The sequence below is a fragment of the Megascapheus bottae genome, chromosome 16 (assembly GCF_031878675.1).
Source record: "Megascapheus bottae isolate mThoBot1 chromosome 16, mThoBot2.hap1, whole genome shotgun sequence".
Taxonomy (NCBI): domain Eukaryota; kingdom Metazoa; phylum Chordata; class Mammalia; order Rodentia; family Geomyidae; genus Megascapheus; species Megascapheus bottae.
Genome location: NC_143524.1, coordinates 3,756,131 through 3,771,341, shown reverse-complemented (window position 1 = coordinate 3,771,341; position 15,211 = coordinate 3,756,131). Strand labels below are relative to the sequence as shown.

Here is a 15,211-nt window from a genome sequence, read left to right as displayed (position 1 = left end):
GGGGCGCAGGGTGGGGGGTGCCGGGCGCCTGGTGCGGGGTGCGGGGCGCAGGGTGGGGGTGCGGGGCGCAGGGTAGGGGTGCCGGGCGCCTGGTGTGGGGTGCGGGGCGCAGGGTGGGGGTGCCGGGCGCCTGGTGTGGGGTGCGGGGCGCAGGGTTGGGGTGCCGGGCGCCTGGTGTGGGGTGCGGGGCGCAGGGTGGGGGTGCCGGGCGCCTGGTGTGGGGTGCGGGGCGCAGGGTGGGGGTGCCGGGCGCCTGGTGTGAGGTGTGGGGCGCAGGGTGGGGGGTGCCGGGCGCCTGGTGCGGGGTGCGGGGCGCAGGGTGGGGGTGCCGGGCGCCTGGTGCGGGGTGCGGGGCGCAGGGTGGGGGGTGCGGGGCGCAGGGTGGGGGTGCGGGGCGCCTGGTGCGGGGTGCAGGGCGCAGGGTGGGGGTGCTGGGCGCCTGGTGTGAGGTGCGGGGCGCAGGGTGGGGGGTGCAGGGCGCCTGGTGCGGGGTGCGGGGCGCAGGGTGGGGGGTGCCGGGCGCCTGGTGTGGGGTGCGGGGCGCAGGGTGGGGGGTGCCGGGCGCCTGGTGTGGGGTGCGGGGCGCAGGGTGGGGGTGCCGGGCGCCTGGTGTGGGGTGCAGGGCGCCTGGTGCGGGGTGCAGGGCGCCTGGTGTGGGGTGCGAGGCGCAGGGTGGGGGGTGCAGGGCGCAGGGTGGGGGGTGCAGGGCGCCTGGTGCGGGGTGCAGGGCGCAGGGTGGGGGTGCTGGGCGCCTGGTGTGAGGTGCGGGGCGCAGGGTGGGGGGTGCAGGGCGCCTGGTGCGGGGTGCGGGGCGCAGGGTGGGGGGTGCCGGGCGCCTGGTGTGGGGTGCGGGGCGCAGGGTGGGGGGTGCGAGGCGCAGGGTGGGGGTGTTGGGCGCCTGGTGCGGGGCGCAGGGCGGGGGGTGCAGGGCGCCTGGTGCGGGGTGCAGGGCGCCTGGTGTGGGGTGCGAGGCGCAGGGTGGGGGGTGCAGGGCGCCTGGTGTGGGGTGCGGGGCGCAGGGTGGGGGGTGCAGGGCGCAGGGTGCAGGGTGGGGGTGCTGGGCGCCTGGTGTGAGGTGCGGGGCGCAGGGTGGGGGGTGCAGGGCGCCTGGTGCGGGGCGCAGGGTGGGGTTGCCGGGCGCCTGGTGTGGGGTGCGGGGCGCAGGGTGGGTGGTGCCGGGCGCCTGGTGTGGGGAACCAGGTACGGGGTGCGGGGTGTAGGGCGGGGGGTGTGGGGCACGGGGAGGAGGCGCAGCAGGGAAGGTACTCTGCCGCCCCCTCCACCCCGGGGGCCGGCCCGCCCTCACCCTCCCAGGCCCCCCCCCCTGCCCAGCCTGGTGCCTGCCTCGCCCCCTCACACACCTTCCCTTCGACTCCCCAGGCTCGGCCCACACCTGCAGCCTGGCTTGACCTGCTTCTCCCGGGGTGGGTGCATGTGTGCACACACCTGTGACATGTGACAGACGTGCCCCGCCGTGCCCAGGCCCCACTCTGCCCAGATCAAGTCTCTTGTGTTGTTTGTTCTTGGTCTTTTTTCCCTGCCTCCTGTCAGCATGAGCTGGCATGGCAGGCATATGCCACTGCGCCCACCTGAGGTTAAACGTTCCGCCCAGGCTAGCCTTGAACCTCTGAGTAGCTAAGATGACAGGAATCAGTCCCTGCTTCTCTTTAATTTTGTAAGGAACCTCCTTACAAAGGAACCATTTTCTACAAACTATGTATGCTAATTTACATGCTTACTAATATATATATATATATATATTTATTTATTTATTTATATGCCACTCCCCCATTCTATCCAAGTTCTGAGCAGACCTAACCCTGCTTAGCTTTTGAGATCAGATGAAATTAGGTGTTTCAGGGTGGTATGGCTATGTTTTGTATTGTGGTGTGTATGTGTGTGTGTGTGTGTGTGTGTGTCTGTTTTAATTCATTCTTCAGACTCTTTTTTTTTCCCCCTTGGGTGTGGAGGGCTTGAACTCAAGACTTGGTACCCTTGCTTGGCATCTTCTTTGCTTTTCCTTTTTTCTTTCTTTTTTTGTTGATTCTGGGACTTGAGCTCAGGACCTGGGCGCTGTCCCTGAGCTCTTTAGCTCAAGGCTACCACCCTACCCCTTCAGCCACAGCCCTACTTCCCATTTTCTGCTGATTAATTGGAGATAGACATCTCACACACGTTAGTACCCAGGCTGGCTTTGAACCGAAATCCTCACAAGGCTGAGATCTGTGTACTAGAGATAAGCCCCTGGGAGGGAGGCCAGCAAAGTGGCAAGAGAGGAGACCCTGCTCTCAGCCCCTGGATCCAGCTGCAGCTGAAGCTAGCCACCTCTTCAAGCAAAGTTAGCTAGTGGTTGGCGTTTTCTACCTGGCTTGACCAGATGGATATTGCCTAAGAAGTCTGCCCATACCACCCTGCCAAAGTCAGACTACCTACTCCCTCAATGACCCTTGACTCATTCCCAGAGCCTGGTCTACAGAAGGGTGTAACATCTCATTCCCATCTGTGGCTGACAATGTGCATGTGTGACCAGTCGTCCCCGTCTGAACTTCCTCATCCTCAGAGAGCCAGTGACAGATGTGTTCCCCTGTAGAACCTACAAGAACAAAGGTTTGGCGTGATGTTCTGTGGTCATAGGGGGGGAGCAGATGTACCATTCTCCTGTCTGTTTCCAAAGCCCCTTGCAGGGCCAAGCTTCTGTTGGCACAGGCACAGAAGACTGAATGGCAGGTGCTGGCAGTGGTAACAGTATGGCTTTTGGAGTCAGAGAGCCCAAGTTCATATTTCAGCCTAGGATGAGCTTGGGCCAGGAATCTTTCCATCCTGATCTCCAGTCACCCTGGCAGGGGCAGCGTGGAGCACAGCTACCCAGAAAGTGCGTCAGGGAACGTGGACAGAGGAGCCCTGGCCAGCAGCCTCCAGGCTGCCCACACCAGTCAGGCCCTCCACACAGACGTAGGAGTCCAGAGCTGTCAAAGATTTTATTCAGTCTCAGAGTGGCCTAGCAGGGCAATGTCGGTGGCCACAAAGGGCCAGGTGTCAGCCACTGGGCGGCTTAGGGCTGACCAGGAAGGGCTTGTAGATGCCAGGAGCCAACAGCTGCAGGGTGAACTCAGTGATGACAGCTGTGAGCCCCCAGACTCGGTGTGGGCCATGCAGGAAGACCGGAAGTCTGTAACTGAAGTGGCCGCCCTGGCAGAAGTTGGTATAGCCCTGGTTCTGTTTCTGCAGCAGATGATCCATGGGCAGCACAAACACCTCATCTACCTATGGGCAGGAGGCAGATTAGGATGGGCAGAGGATTGGGCCCCGCAGCATCCCGTCCAGGGACAACCCTGACGGAGTCCCCTCATTCACCTCCTCGGAGTTAGGCCTGAGGCTCTGCAGATCCAATGGACCCACGCTAGCAAGTACTGGTACCACGGCGTTCTTACTCTGGAGTGGGAGCAGAGCAAGCAGTCAGGGGAGACAACAGCCGGCCCTGGGGCTGTGGGGAGAATTCAGGAGGAGGGCCTCACCTTGCACACCAGCTCCTGGCCCCTTGACCCCACCTCAGCCATATCGCCTGATTCAGGGTCCCCATGTCCATGGCTCTGTCCCCCTTCTGCCTACAGCCTCTTTCTTCTGACAGTAAACTCATCCACTCACCACCTAGGCCTGAGATCCACCCCAGGGCCTTCCCTGTCCCAGGAGCTGTGAGGGGTGGCACTGCCAGGCCCAGGCAGCCTCAGGGCAGTGGCCTCGGGGCAGTGTCCGAGGGGCAGTGGCCGTGGGGCAGTGGCCGTGGGGCAGTGGCCTCGGGGCAGTGTCCGAGGGGCAGTGGGGCAGTGTCCGGGGGGCAGTGTCCGAGGGGCAGTGGCTGTGGGGCAGTGTCCGCGGGGCAGTGGGGCATTGTCTGCTGGGCAGTGTCCGCGGGGCAGTGGGGCAGTGGCCATGGGGCAGTGTCTGAGGGGCAGTGGCTGTGGGGCAGTGTCCGAGGGACAGTGGTCCTGGGGCAGTGTCCGCGGGGCAGTGGGGCAGTGGCCTCGGGGCAGTGTCCGAGGGGCAGTGGCCTCAGGGCAGTGTCCGAGGGGCAGTGGTCCTGGGGCAGTGTCCGCGGGGCAGTGTCCACGGGGCAGTGGGGCAGTGTCCGCGGGGCAGTGGCCCTGGCCCTGCCCGGGCGAGGACGCTGCTCACCTGGTCGTACACGGGCTGCAGGATGCCCCACACCCGCTCCTCGGCCACAGCCAGGCCCAGCTCCTCCTGGGTCTCCCTCAAGGCCGTGTGCACCACGTCCCGGTCCGCGGGCTCTCGCTTGCCGCCTGGGAAACTGAACGGGCACAGGGACTGGACCTTGGGCTCCCGGGGACAGGGGGTGAGGAGCCGGGCGGCGACGGCAAGCGTGGGCAGAAGTCACCCGGGACCACAGCGTCGGGGAGGAGGCAGGGCCCGGCAGCGAGGCCGGGAGGGACGCGGGGCTCCGGGGACCCGGGCTGCGGACTCCGCCCCCGCGCGGCCCCGCCCGGCCCTGCCCTCCCCGCGGGGTCCCCGTCGGGGCGCGCCGGGGTCGCCGAGGCCGCCGACGACGGCGACATCACCCAGATCCACGTCCGCGCGACGGAGCCCGGGGCTCCGGCTCCTTCCCCAGGCCCCGGCCTCCCGGTACCTGACGTCCCCCTGGTGCCTCCCGGCCAGGCGGCTGGAGCGCAGCGTGTAGAGCAGCGCCGGGGCCCCGCTCACCAGGCACAGCGGCACGAGCACCGCGGCCGCCGCGGGCCGCGCGCGGAGCCGGGCCGTGGTCTCCGCCAGCAGCCGCCGGCAGCGCTGCTCGCTCTCCGCCGACAGGCAGTGAGGCCGCATGTCCGGGGCGGCGGGGACGCCGAGGGCGCGGGCCGGGGTGGCGGGAGGGCGGCGGGAGGGCGGCGGGCGGGACGCCGGCGGGGCGGGGCGGGCGCGCTCCCGGGGCTCCGCCCCTGACGTGCCGGGGGCGTGGCCTCGGCGGAGCGGGGCGGGGCCTGCGCGGAAACCCGAGGCGGCGTGGCCGTCAGTGACGGGAGGGGGGCGGGGCCTACATGGGATGAGGAACCAGTCTCGCTTCCTATTCGTCGGAAGTGCCGGCGAGGGGCGTGACCACACCCATTAAATTTCCGGTCTGGGCGTGGCCTTCCTCACAAACATTCCGGAACTCGGCCTCGGCCTGGGCCACGGTCACCCGATCCAACCCGGTCCTCCTGACCCTGGGCCGTGGGGGCTGGGGTCCCATGCCGCTGAGAGCCTGCTCCCCCCTCCCGGGGTGTCTGGCTGTGCTCTGGAAGGCTCCAGGTTGTGCAGTGTCCGAGTCCCCGGGGCTACTCCTCCAGGAGGCCGGAAACCCGGCCGCCTCCAGCCTGGTCACCTGGGCAGCTCAGACTGGACTCCAGCCACGCCGCCCAGCTCTTCCCGGTCGGGTCTCCCAGCCCTACCCCTGTCCGTCTGGTTCTGCCCGCCCTCTCGCCGGATGCTGCCCGCCCCCGGACCAGACAGCCACCCTGGCGCACACACTTCACCGTGGAGTGTCCTGGGCGCTCTGCTCTGTGACTTTGAGCAGGTTTCTACTCTCATGGGCCATAAAGCAAGGCACAAGAGCCCCAACCCCCTTCCCAGGGTCACAGTGCCAACCAAGCCACTCAGTTTGGGCACCAGTTACCAACATCAGTTCCTGGGGATGCAGGTGCCACTGGACCCAACTTTGGGATGCCTACAAGGCTGATGGGACACCCTGTCAGGCCGAGTTCCTGATCCCCCCCTCCCAGCCTTAAGACAGAAGAGCTCTGACTAGCTATGCCCAAGAATTTAATGTTGGGGAAAAGACAGGTAAAATGGAGTTTGGAGTAGCCACCCTGGGCACGATTCGCAGTTGCTCTGGTGAGAGGCCTGGTTCCAAGTCTGCCATGAACCTAGCCTTGCTGTGGCTTAAGCAAGTGGCAGCCTCTTAAGGTTGCTGCTGTCCTCCTGTCCTTGGGCAGGGGGTCCCTACGGAGGTGGAGCTGGAGGCGGTGGGCAGAAGCATAGGCTGGAAGCATAGTGGGAGCATCCGACTCCCGGTGACCAAGGGTCCTGGGTAGACTTCTGCCATCAGGGAGAGTCCTGGCCAGGTCCCAGGCACATGGCAGAAGGGGACAGAAGTCCTAGGCCAGCTGGGAGGGTCAGGACTCCCTGATCCCCGTTAGCTTGGAGATTAGGTAAGGGGTACGGTGCAGGTCGGGCCCTGGGAATCCCGGTCTGGTGTGGAGCCCTGGGGTAGAGGTCCTGGTAAGTGAGAGGCTTGTAGGTGGTTGGGCCCAGCAGGGCCTCAGGAGGGGGCAGCAGCTGGTGGTGGAACTGAGCAGTGGTCCTGGAAGTGGAGGCCGAAGCTTTGTTGGGGTCTGTGGGAGAAGCAGTTTGAGTGAAGCCCAGGCGTTTTCTTGCATCCTCAGCTCTCCCCACACCCCCTTCCCTGCCCCTTCTCTCCTGGATTATCTGTCTTAGCCCATCTTGGCTTTTGCCTTTGCTTCCCCTCTGCCAGGACTTTCTTCCCCACCTTCTCAGTCCAAACCCTTTCCAGTCTTCCAGTCCCTGCTCAGGAGCCACCTGACTCCTGCCCTGTTCTCATTTCCCTGGTTATCATGCTGTCGATGACACCTGGGCTTGTTGAGCCCCTTCCTGGGAGCCCTGAGCTCTGATCTCTGTTTGGACTCGGTCCTACCTCTCTCCCTCTCTGAGGAGCTCTTCCTTTGGCAGGGACCAAGATTGCTCCGACTCCGGGCTGGGATGCTGAGCAGGGGCCGTGAGGCCACAGGCCTGAAGGTGGTGGCAAGGAGGAACGGGGTCAGGGGTCAAGAAGAAGAAACTCAGCCACAACCCAGGTGGCGTGACCCCAGGGCCAGTCAGAGGATATGACTGGGAAGCAGGGTCAGGAGTCTGCCTCTGGTAGGAATGGGGTGAGGGTGGGCAGCTGAAAGGAACGTAAGGCCAGGCAGTACCAGGAGTCCGGGTCACTCTCTCTAAATCCCTTGGCAAATGGGTTGCTGGCAATTTTCAGCTGGGTGATCTGCAGAGGAGAAAGTACAGTTGTGGGCTGACCCCAAGCCAGCAAGGGCTATGAGGCCCAGGCTCGGCCACTCTGTCCCCTGGATGCCCCCTCCCCCCAGTCAGCAGATTCCCTGGACAGAGGCCCAGAGAGATGGAGGGACGGGAGGCCATGTGCTGGGGGCGGGGGAAGACATGCAGGGCAGTCTCCATTCCTGTGACATGGCTTCTGGTTGGAAGCCACGAGCTCAACTCCAACCCACCCGGTGGTTCTGGTAGGCAGTCACAGCAGTGAACTGTGTCTCTGAGAAGACAAAGGACTTGAAGTTCTCCTGGGCGTAGCGAGCGCTGTCCTTGCGTGGGTCCACAAAGACCACATGGAAGCGGGGCTGGTAGCGGTGCATGGAGTTGAGAATGATCTGTGGGAGGCAGGGAAGGGGTGGAGTGGGCAGGGACACTATGCACCTTCCTGGGGCCTGAAGTCTTCTCCCCAGGGCCAGGAGGTCCCCACCCCCAGCCCCCCTTCCCTCACTTGGATGGTGGTACATGGCTGAACTTGCAAGTTCAGGGGTCCCTTTGGGATCTGAATGTCTTCACTCCACAACACACCTGCAGTTTTACCTTCAGAACTGTTCAGAACCTGGTTTTCTCTCCCACCCAACCCACGGGGCCAGCCACTAACCACCATCTTTTATCCGAGTTTCTCACCTACCTCCTGTATCCACCTTGTCTCTGTCTGTTTGCCACTCAGCAGCCTTGGTCAGACACAGCAAAGCCCAAAGTCTGTGGCTCCAGCCCCTTCCTCCCTCCCTGTCCCCCCACCCCCTGGACACACAATGCCAAAGCCAGGGTCCTCTCCCTGAACCATCTCTGCATGCTTCCCTTCCATTTCAGCCACATGGAGAGCCTCCCCGCAGTTGTTTCAACTCACACCACGGTCTCTGGACTCAGGGTCTTTGCCCCTGCCACCCCAGGGTCTCAAACAGCTCTCCCTCTCACACACTTCCCTCCCTCACCCTCATCCTCCAGATCTGTGTTCAAATATGGCCTCCCAACTTCCTGTTTCCTTTTTTGTCATTTATCACAATCTGTGGCACAGTGTTTGATTTTGTTTGGTTTTGGTTCTAACATTGGGGCTTCAGCTCAGGGCCTGGGCACTGTCCTTAGGCTTTCTCAAGGCTAGCGCTCTACTTGAGCCACAGCACCACAGAATGTGGTAGTGAGGAATTGAAGCCAGGGCTTTGTGCATGCTAGGCAAACACTCTACCACTAGGCTATGCTCCGGGCCCAGGGCCTCTCATTTTTACTTGTGTTTTTCACTCATGGCTGGCATTCTACCACTTGAGCCCCTGTTCCACTCCTGGCTTTTTGATGGTTAACTGGAGATAACAGCCTCATGCACTTTTCCTTCCCCAAGCTGGCTTTGAACCACGATCCTCAGATCTCAGCTCCTGCGTAGTTAGGATTACAGGTGTGAGTCACCAGGGCCCAGCAGGTCCTGCTGGATTCTTGCCAACCCCACCAAGGTGTTCCAGAATCTACAAGGAGCCTGGCTTTGTGCTGGGGTTACATACATTGTCCTGTCTCTCTGGAACCTTCTCCCTACCCCAACCCATTTCCCCATCTGCCCAGACAGTACTTTGTGTTATCCAACCCCCTGCCAAGTGGGCTTGGCTGTTGGCAGTGGGCCCAGCTCTCACCCCCTGCCCTGGCTCAGCCCCTCCCGCCGGCCCCGGGCCTCACGTGACCATTGTCATCCAGCAGGTTGTTGGTGAGCTTGAGCTTGTCAAAGGACACGATCTGTCGCATCCATTGGGCGCCTTTGGCTGGGGAGTCGGGGTGGAAGTGCACACGACCCGGCGTGGCCGGATCTGCCTTGCCAGCCACCAGCCAGGCTGAGCTGTGGAAGGCGTACCTAGGGAGTGGGGCCAGGTGTCCGGGACTGTCCTCCACTCGGCGGGTGATGGGGCCGCCACGGTCCCCAGCACTTGCCACCCATCCTGGTGGGCACCTTCCATTGGTTTTGGTGCTGAGGATGGAACCCAGTGCCGTGTGATAAACCCAGACCGTCACCACCCTTTAGAGATGCAGAAATGAAACTTAGGGAGCCCTGGGGCAGCCCCCAGCTAGCAGGGTCAGGATAAGCCCCGCGGTCCTGGGCTAGCCCACAGCCTGCCCCCATCTGACTGTGACCCTGGGCAGCCCTCCCTGGCATTGCTCAGGACCCAGCCCCACTCTGGAGGCAGATGGGGTCTACTTCCCAGTCTCAGGCACCCCAGATCTGATCTGAACCATCCCACCCTCACCCCGCACTGCCCCTGCTGGCCCCATACCTGTATCTCTTGTCATCCAGCGGAACGAAGTCCATGAGCAGAGCGTAGTCAGCCAGGGTGTCCATGCCCAGGATTTTCACCTGGAAGGTGGGGAACATCCGCCTGCAAGCGGGGGGATCTCAGCAGCCCGACAAGGCCCGGCCTCCGCCCCCCCAAGCCCGGCCCTGCCCGGTGCCCGTACCTGCCAGCCTTGGTGACGATCATCTCCGTGCCCAGCTGGTTAAATTCCTCCCACAGAGGCTTCATCTCCAGCTGAACTGTTATGCCCGACACACACGGGTTCTTGGGGCCCTGCCCACTGCGCTCAGCCACGGCTGGGGGCTCTGCTGAGCTGGTGCAGGGGCCTGACGGGAACAGAGTCCCTTGTCCAGGCTCCCAGCTAGGGCTGGCCGCAGGCAGAGGGTAGGGCTCTGGGGGTGCCAGTACCCCAAGGCTGGAAGGCAGGAAGGCTAGGGGAGAGGATGCAAGCATGGGACCTCACCAGCTCACCCAGTTCCACTCACTGCCCACCTAGCCCTCACCCTTCAGGGGACACCCAGGGGCCTCTTCCTCCAGGAAGCCTCCCTGCCTGCCTGGCCTATATTCCTGCTGTTCCCTGGGCAGGATTGTTCCACGATGCTAATGGGCACTTAAAAAGCCTTTTGTGGCTGGGCGAGGTGACTCACCCCTGTAATCCTAGCTACTCAAGAGATGGAGATCTGAGGATCAAGTTTCAAAGCCAGCCCAGGCACAAAAGGACCTGAGACTTTTATCTCCAATTAGCCTCTGGGCAAACGGGACATGGGGCTTGGCTCAAGGGGTAGGGCCGTAGCCTTAAGCTGAAGAGCTCAGGGACAGTGTGCCCAGGCCCAGGGGTAGGATGGTAGCATGGCCCATGGTAAAACACCAGCCATGAGTAAAGAAGCTGAGTGAGAGCCTAGGTCCTGAGTTTACACACACACCACATGCACACACACACCTTAGCAAACTCCTGGAGGGCAGAGAAGGCTTGTCTTGCTCTCCACGGAGCTTTTTCCTTTCCCTTTATTTCCATGCCAAACTCAGGGTTTGGGCCTGGTGCTGGCTTAGCAGGTACTCTACAACTTGAGCCACACCCCATTTTTCTTCAGTTCCTTTCAGAGAAAGTCTCACTCTTTTGCTCTGAGGCCAGCCTGCCACCCAGATCCTCTATTTCCACCTCCAGAGCAGCTGGGGTTACAGCAGCGTGTCACCTGGCTAGGCCTCACCAGGGAATTTGTGAACCATTCTGTGGCTGCATGGTGAATTATTTCCCTTCCTGGAGCCTCAGTGTCCCTTATCTGTCACAAGGGCTCCATAAGACCTGACCCACATGCTGAGGTGAGAATTAGCAGTGACAGCTGCATCCTACCACCTGCACACAGTAAGTAGTCCTTCGTGAGACCTGTGAGAGGCTGCAGGGAGTGCATGGAGTCTTCTCTGGTTCCTGTGAATTATCCACTCCAGACTCAGAGATGCCAGATCCCGCCTCAGAAGCCCGTTCTTACAAGGCTGTGCTTCTGCCAAGCCAGCCAAGGCCAAAGAGTGGCTGCCTTCCACCCTCCCACCAGCCCCCAGGGCTGACCCACCACCCGCCCTGTCCATTCATTGAGATGCCCGTGGAAAGAAAGCAGATCATGGGAAGAAGAAACTGGACCCTCAAGATCTGGGGTAGGACTTCAAAATGGCAACGAACGGGGCTGCTCCCCAAAGAAGTGAACAATAGAATGACTAGTTGATCCTGTGATTTCCCCTTCTGCTACATCCCAGAAACAATCCAAATAGAAATCCAAACAGAGTTCATCCTATGATTACTTGCAGAAGCCAAAAAGGAGAAACAGCTCAAATGCTCATCAACAGACCAATGGATTAACAAAATATGGAGACACACAACGTTCACCCTTCAAAAGGAAAGATGGAAGAATAGAAAAAAAAATGGGAAACAGAACTGTGGCTGAGCTGCCAGCCTAGGAGATGGATAAATGGAGTCACAGAGTTTCAGTTTTACAAGATGAAGAGATTCTGCAGATCGATGGTGATGGTGATTGTACAATTAAATTTACTTAATGCCACTGGGCTGTACTTCACAATGGAGCATGGAACTGGCAATATGGCTCAACTGGTAGAGTGCTTGCCTAGTGAAAGCAAGGCCCTGAGTTCAATCACCAGTACCTCAGAAGAAAATAAAAAGGTTAAAATGGTAAACTTTATATTATCCCCATGCATTTTATTACAACTAAAACATTTTTTTTTGCCAATCCTGGGGCTTGAACTCAGGACCCGGGCACTGTCCCTGAGCTTCTTTTGCTCAAGGGTAGCAATTCTATCCCTTGAGCCACAGCACTACTTCTGGCTTTCTCTATGTATATGGTATTGAGGAATTGAACCCAGGGCTTCATGCATGCAAGGCAAGCACTCTACCACTAAGCCACATTCCCAGCACCACAATTAAAACATTTAAACATGCAAAAAAAGGGAAAAAACCAAAATGAAACCTCTGAAAGATATGAAAGTTTGAGTACACAATGGTGGCTGCACACCAGTGGCTCACGCCTGTAATCCTAGCTACTCAGGAGGCTGAGATCTGAGAACCAAAGTTCAGAACCAGCCTGGGCAGACAAATCCAAAGAGACTCTTCTTTCAAATTAACCAGCAAAAATCTGAAAGTGGAACTGTGGCTCCACTGGTAGAGCACTAGCCTTGAGCAAAGAAAATCTAAGCAACGCCTTGAGTTCAAGCCCTAGTACACACACACACACCCCACAGTGGCCAGGAATCGGGAGGCAAGGTTCTGTTCCTACGGTGCACAGCCCCCGTCCAGACTGTGGGATGTTTGTGTGAAGGAATTCTGATGGTGAACCCATTAGCAGAGGGCAGTGTTTGATGCTGGCGGGCAGTGAACTGACACATGGACATCTGGAGATGCCAGGCAAGGCCCCACCTGTAATGAGGTATGGGGGGGAGGCAGTGCCTGTTCAGGTATGGCACTGAGGTACCTGTGGAGCGTGTGGCTTGGGGTTTGTGCTACATCCTCACAGCCCCCAGACCCACAGTGAAGGCCAGCACTGCACGAATGCCCCTGGAGGGTGGTGGCCTCTGGGTGGGAGGGGCATGTCCTGTCTGAGGATCCTGGGACAGGAAGTCGGTGTGGTCTGACATCCCTCACTCTCTGCCCCCTACCTAGAGCCAGCTCATCAGAGCGCCAGCCGCCAGTTGCTCAGTGGCTCTACCAAAACCGGGCCCATGCCAGCTACCAGGGTCCCATGGGCTGGGGGAACTGGCTTTACAAGTGTTCACTGGCTCCAAGTCTTCTAGAAACTCTCCCTACTCTCCCCAGCTGACAGTCCCTCTGGGGGATAGGGCACTCTCTGCCCTGTCCTTCTGGAAGTCCAGCCCTATATGTGCTTAAGCCACTGAGGTCCAGAAAGGGCAGGTCCAGTACTAAGCTCCTTTGCACAGGAGGAGGCTCTCAGCTCTCAGAAAGCACTGGGTCCCCCTCCCTCTGATCACCCCCCCCATAACGACCCCTAGTACAGCAGCCTAGAGCAGCAGGATCAGGGACACAGACCAGAGACCCCCCTGCCCCACTCTTATCCAGGTCCTGGTCTTCCTCTGCTATAACCTAAGCCCCACCTATGACATCCACACCGTACCTGCCATGGGGACAGCTGGATGCCTGGCTCCTGGATAAAACCTCCAAGCTGGGCTGGGCTGCAGCTCCGGCCAGGACCTGCCTCCCAGGAGGGGTGGCCAGCCTTGGTCTGTGGTGTTCTCCGCACTACGGCTCACTCTCCCTCGTCTGCACACGTCCTGGCCCAAGGTGCTTCTCCTGTCCAAGCTGGACACCCAGTCTCTGCAGGTGAGGCCCGGTCCTTCTCCAAGCCTCCTTCGGTCTGCAATGTCTGGGGCTGGGCCACAGATGGGTTTGTCCAGCTCAGGGGCGGGTGTGTGCCAGAGAGGGGTGGGTGGGTAGGTTCTGACGTTGCAAAGCCCCCCTTTCTCCTCTCAGTTCTCCTCTCTCCCTAGCTCCCTCCCCTCCCCAGCTAGGGGCCCCCAGCCATTCCTGATCAATGGACCCGCGGAGGGGGCAGGGGTGCCTTGCTGAGCGTGGTTTCCAGGCTGGCTGCTGGACAGGCTGGGGCCTCAGGGGCTCCAGGAAATTGGGAGGCTGTGGTAGAGTAGCAGCTGAGGACCAAATGACACAGGTGGTGGCCCTGACCCAGGTCCCAGATCTCGGGCCTGCGAAAGGGACAGAGGGGGAGAGAGCACCATGCCTCACACCTGTAATCCTGGCTACTCAGGGCTAAGAGCTGAGGACTGACGTGCAAAGCCAGCTGGGCAGAAAAGTCCATGAGACTCTTAGCTCCAATTAATGACCAAATGCCAGAAATGGAGCAGTGGCTCCAGTGGTAGAGTGCCAGCCTAGAGTGCAAAAACCCGGAGACAGCACCCTGACCTCAGTTTCCCCTGCTAACTTCTGCGTAATCTCCCCAGCCTCGTCTGGGGAGTGGCAAGGCTTCCCTGTCTGGAGCCAGGAGCAGGGCTCTGGGGAGATAGCTGGCCCTGTGGTCCCCACTAAGGTCTGAATGGGGGCGGTGAGGCTGGCAGGAGCCTGTGGTGGCTGTTACCAGCCAGGCTCTGATTCAAGTGCCCCCTGTAGGTTAACTTCTGGACCCACCTCTCCCACCCACTCTGGGGACCCCAGAGTCCAGTGCAGTGTGTGGTTGGCAAACTCCCTGGTGGCGATGGTGCAGGGGCAGAGGCTGGGGCGTCTTGCAGGCATGACGCTCAGGACCCTCATCCCGGGGCCTGGAACAACCCCTCAGCAGAGCAGGCTGGCTCTGTCCCCTGCATCCCAGGCTCCAGCCTGGGAGAATCCCGCTGGGAGAGGGTGGGGGCAAGGGCTGAGCCCTGCCACTGAAGGTCACCTCTGGGGCTGTGTCCCTGAATCTCCCAGGGCTGCCGGTGACATGAAGCCAGGTTATCCTATCCCAGGCTCTGGTGGGAGGGGGGTAGGAGATAAGATGAAGGGCTCGGGGTCCCCTCGGTTATCTCCAGACATGTGTGCCATTCCTCGCAGTGATAGGCCCTCCACTGCCATCTCATGGGCACACACCCGGGCCCACCTGTGGCCTCCCAGGCCCACTGACTGGCCACTGCGCAGGGGCTGTGTGCACGGACCGCAGACAAGGGCACCTCAGCCACGCATGCGTGCACAGAGCACAGGTACGCCCTTCTGCCTGGCTGGCCAGCTCTTCCCGCCCCAGGCGCCTTCTGCCCCCCTGCCCCCTCATCCATCTTGCCTGCCAGCCCGTCCCTGGTGCCCCCACTTCCTTCACACCTTCTCATCTCACAGCTCAATACCATGGCATGGCAGCATGGCCTCGGGGAGACGGATGGGCCAGGCGAGGGGAGGGGGGCTGCAGAGGCTGGGAAGCGAGAGGCTGAGAGAGGATCCAGGGCTGGGCTCCAGCAGCTGGACTGGCCAGCCAAGCCCTGCTTTGATTCCATTAGGCAGGCGTGGCCAGGGGGCCCCACTTAGCCTGGATGGCCACCTACAGAACGGATCCTGAGCCAGCTCCCTCTCCTGTCACCACTGTGAGGAACCAGGGGCAGGCAGAGGGGGTGGAGGAGAGCCCCAGCTTCCCTGGCTCCCCCGAGGGCCCCTTTCCAGGTCTTCCTCCACAGTGTGGAATTGTCTTTGGGCAACGGTGGCCACAGAGAAGGCCCCAGCCAGGCTATGACACAGACTGCTGCAACCCGCAGCAACTGGGGGCAAAATGGTAGGGAACCCCAGACTATGGAATTGAGGTTTGGGGCACCAGGGCCCGACAACTTCCACCTCCAGGAGCCCTGGG

The 15,211-nt window shown here is 61.0% G+C and overlaps 2 protein-coding genes across 2 annotated transcripts; both read right to left on the bottom strand.

Moving 5' to 3' along the window:
• Positions 1-2,964: 2,964 nt before the first annotated feature.
• Positions 2,965-4,868, bottom strand: Nudt8 (nudix hydrolase 8). The gene is made up of 4 exons (XM_090348647.1): positions 4,643-4,868; positions 4,174-4,306; positions 3,355-3,432; positions 2,965-3,264 (listed from the first exon to the last, which is right to left on the bottom strand). The coding sequence occupies exons 1-4, from the start codon at positions 4,834-4,836 to the stop codon at positions 3,037-3,039; spliced, it is 633 nt and encodes a 210-aa protein (XP_090204773.1). The 5' UTR covers positions 4,837-4,868; the 3' UTR covers positions 2,965-3,036.
• Positions 4,869-5,796: 928 nt separating this feature from the next.
• Tbx10 (T-box transcription factor 10) lies at positions 5,797-11,826 on the bottom strand. Its single transcript, XM_090347242.1, has 7 exons — positions 9,538-11,826; positions 9,357-9,458; positions 8,767-8,938; positions 7,287-7,442; positions 6,978-7,045; positions 6,701-6,795; positions 5,797-6,380 (listed from the first exon to the last, which is right to left on the bottom strand). The coding sequence occupies exons 1-7, from the start codon at positions 9,825-9,827 to the stop codon at positions 6,091-6,093; spliced, it is 1,173 nt and encodes a 390-aa protein (XP_090203368.1). The 5' UTR covers positions 9,828-11,826; the 3' UTR covers positions 5,797-6,090.
• Positions 11,827-15,211: the final 3,385 nt, after the last annotated feature.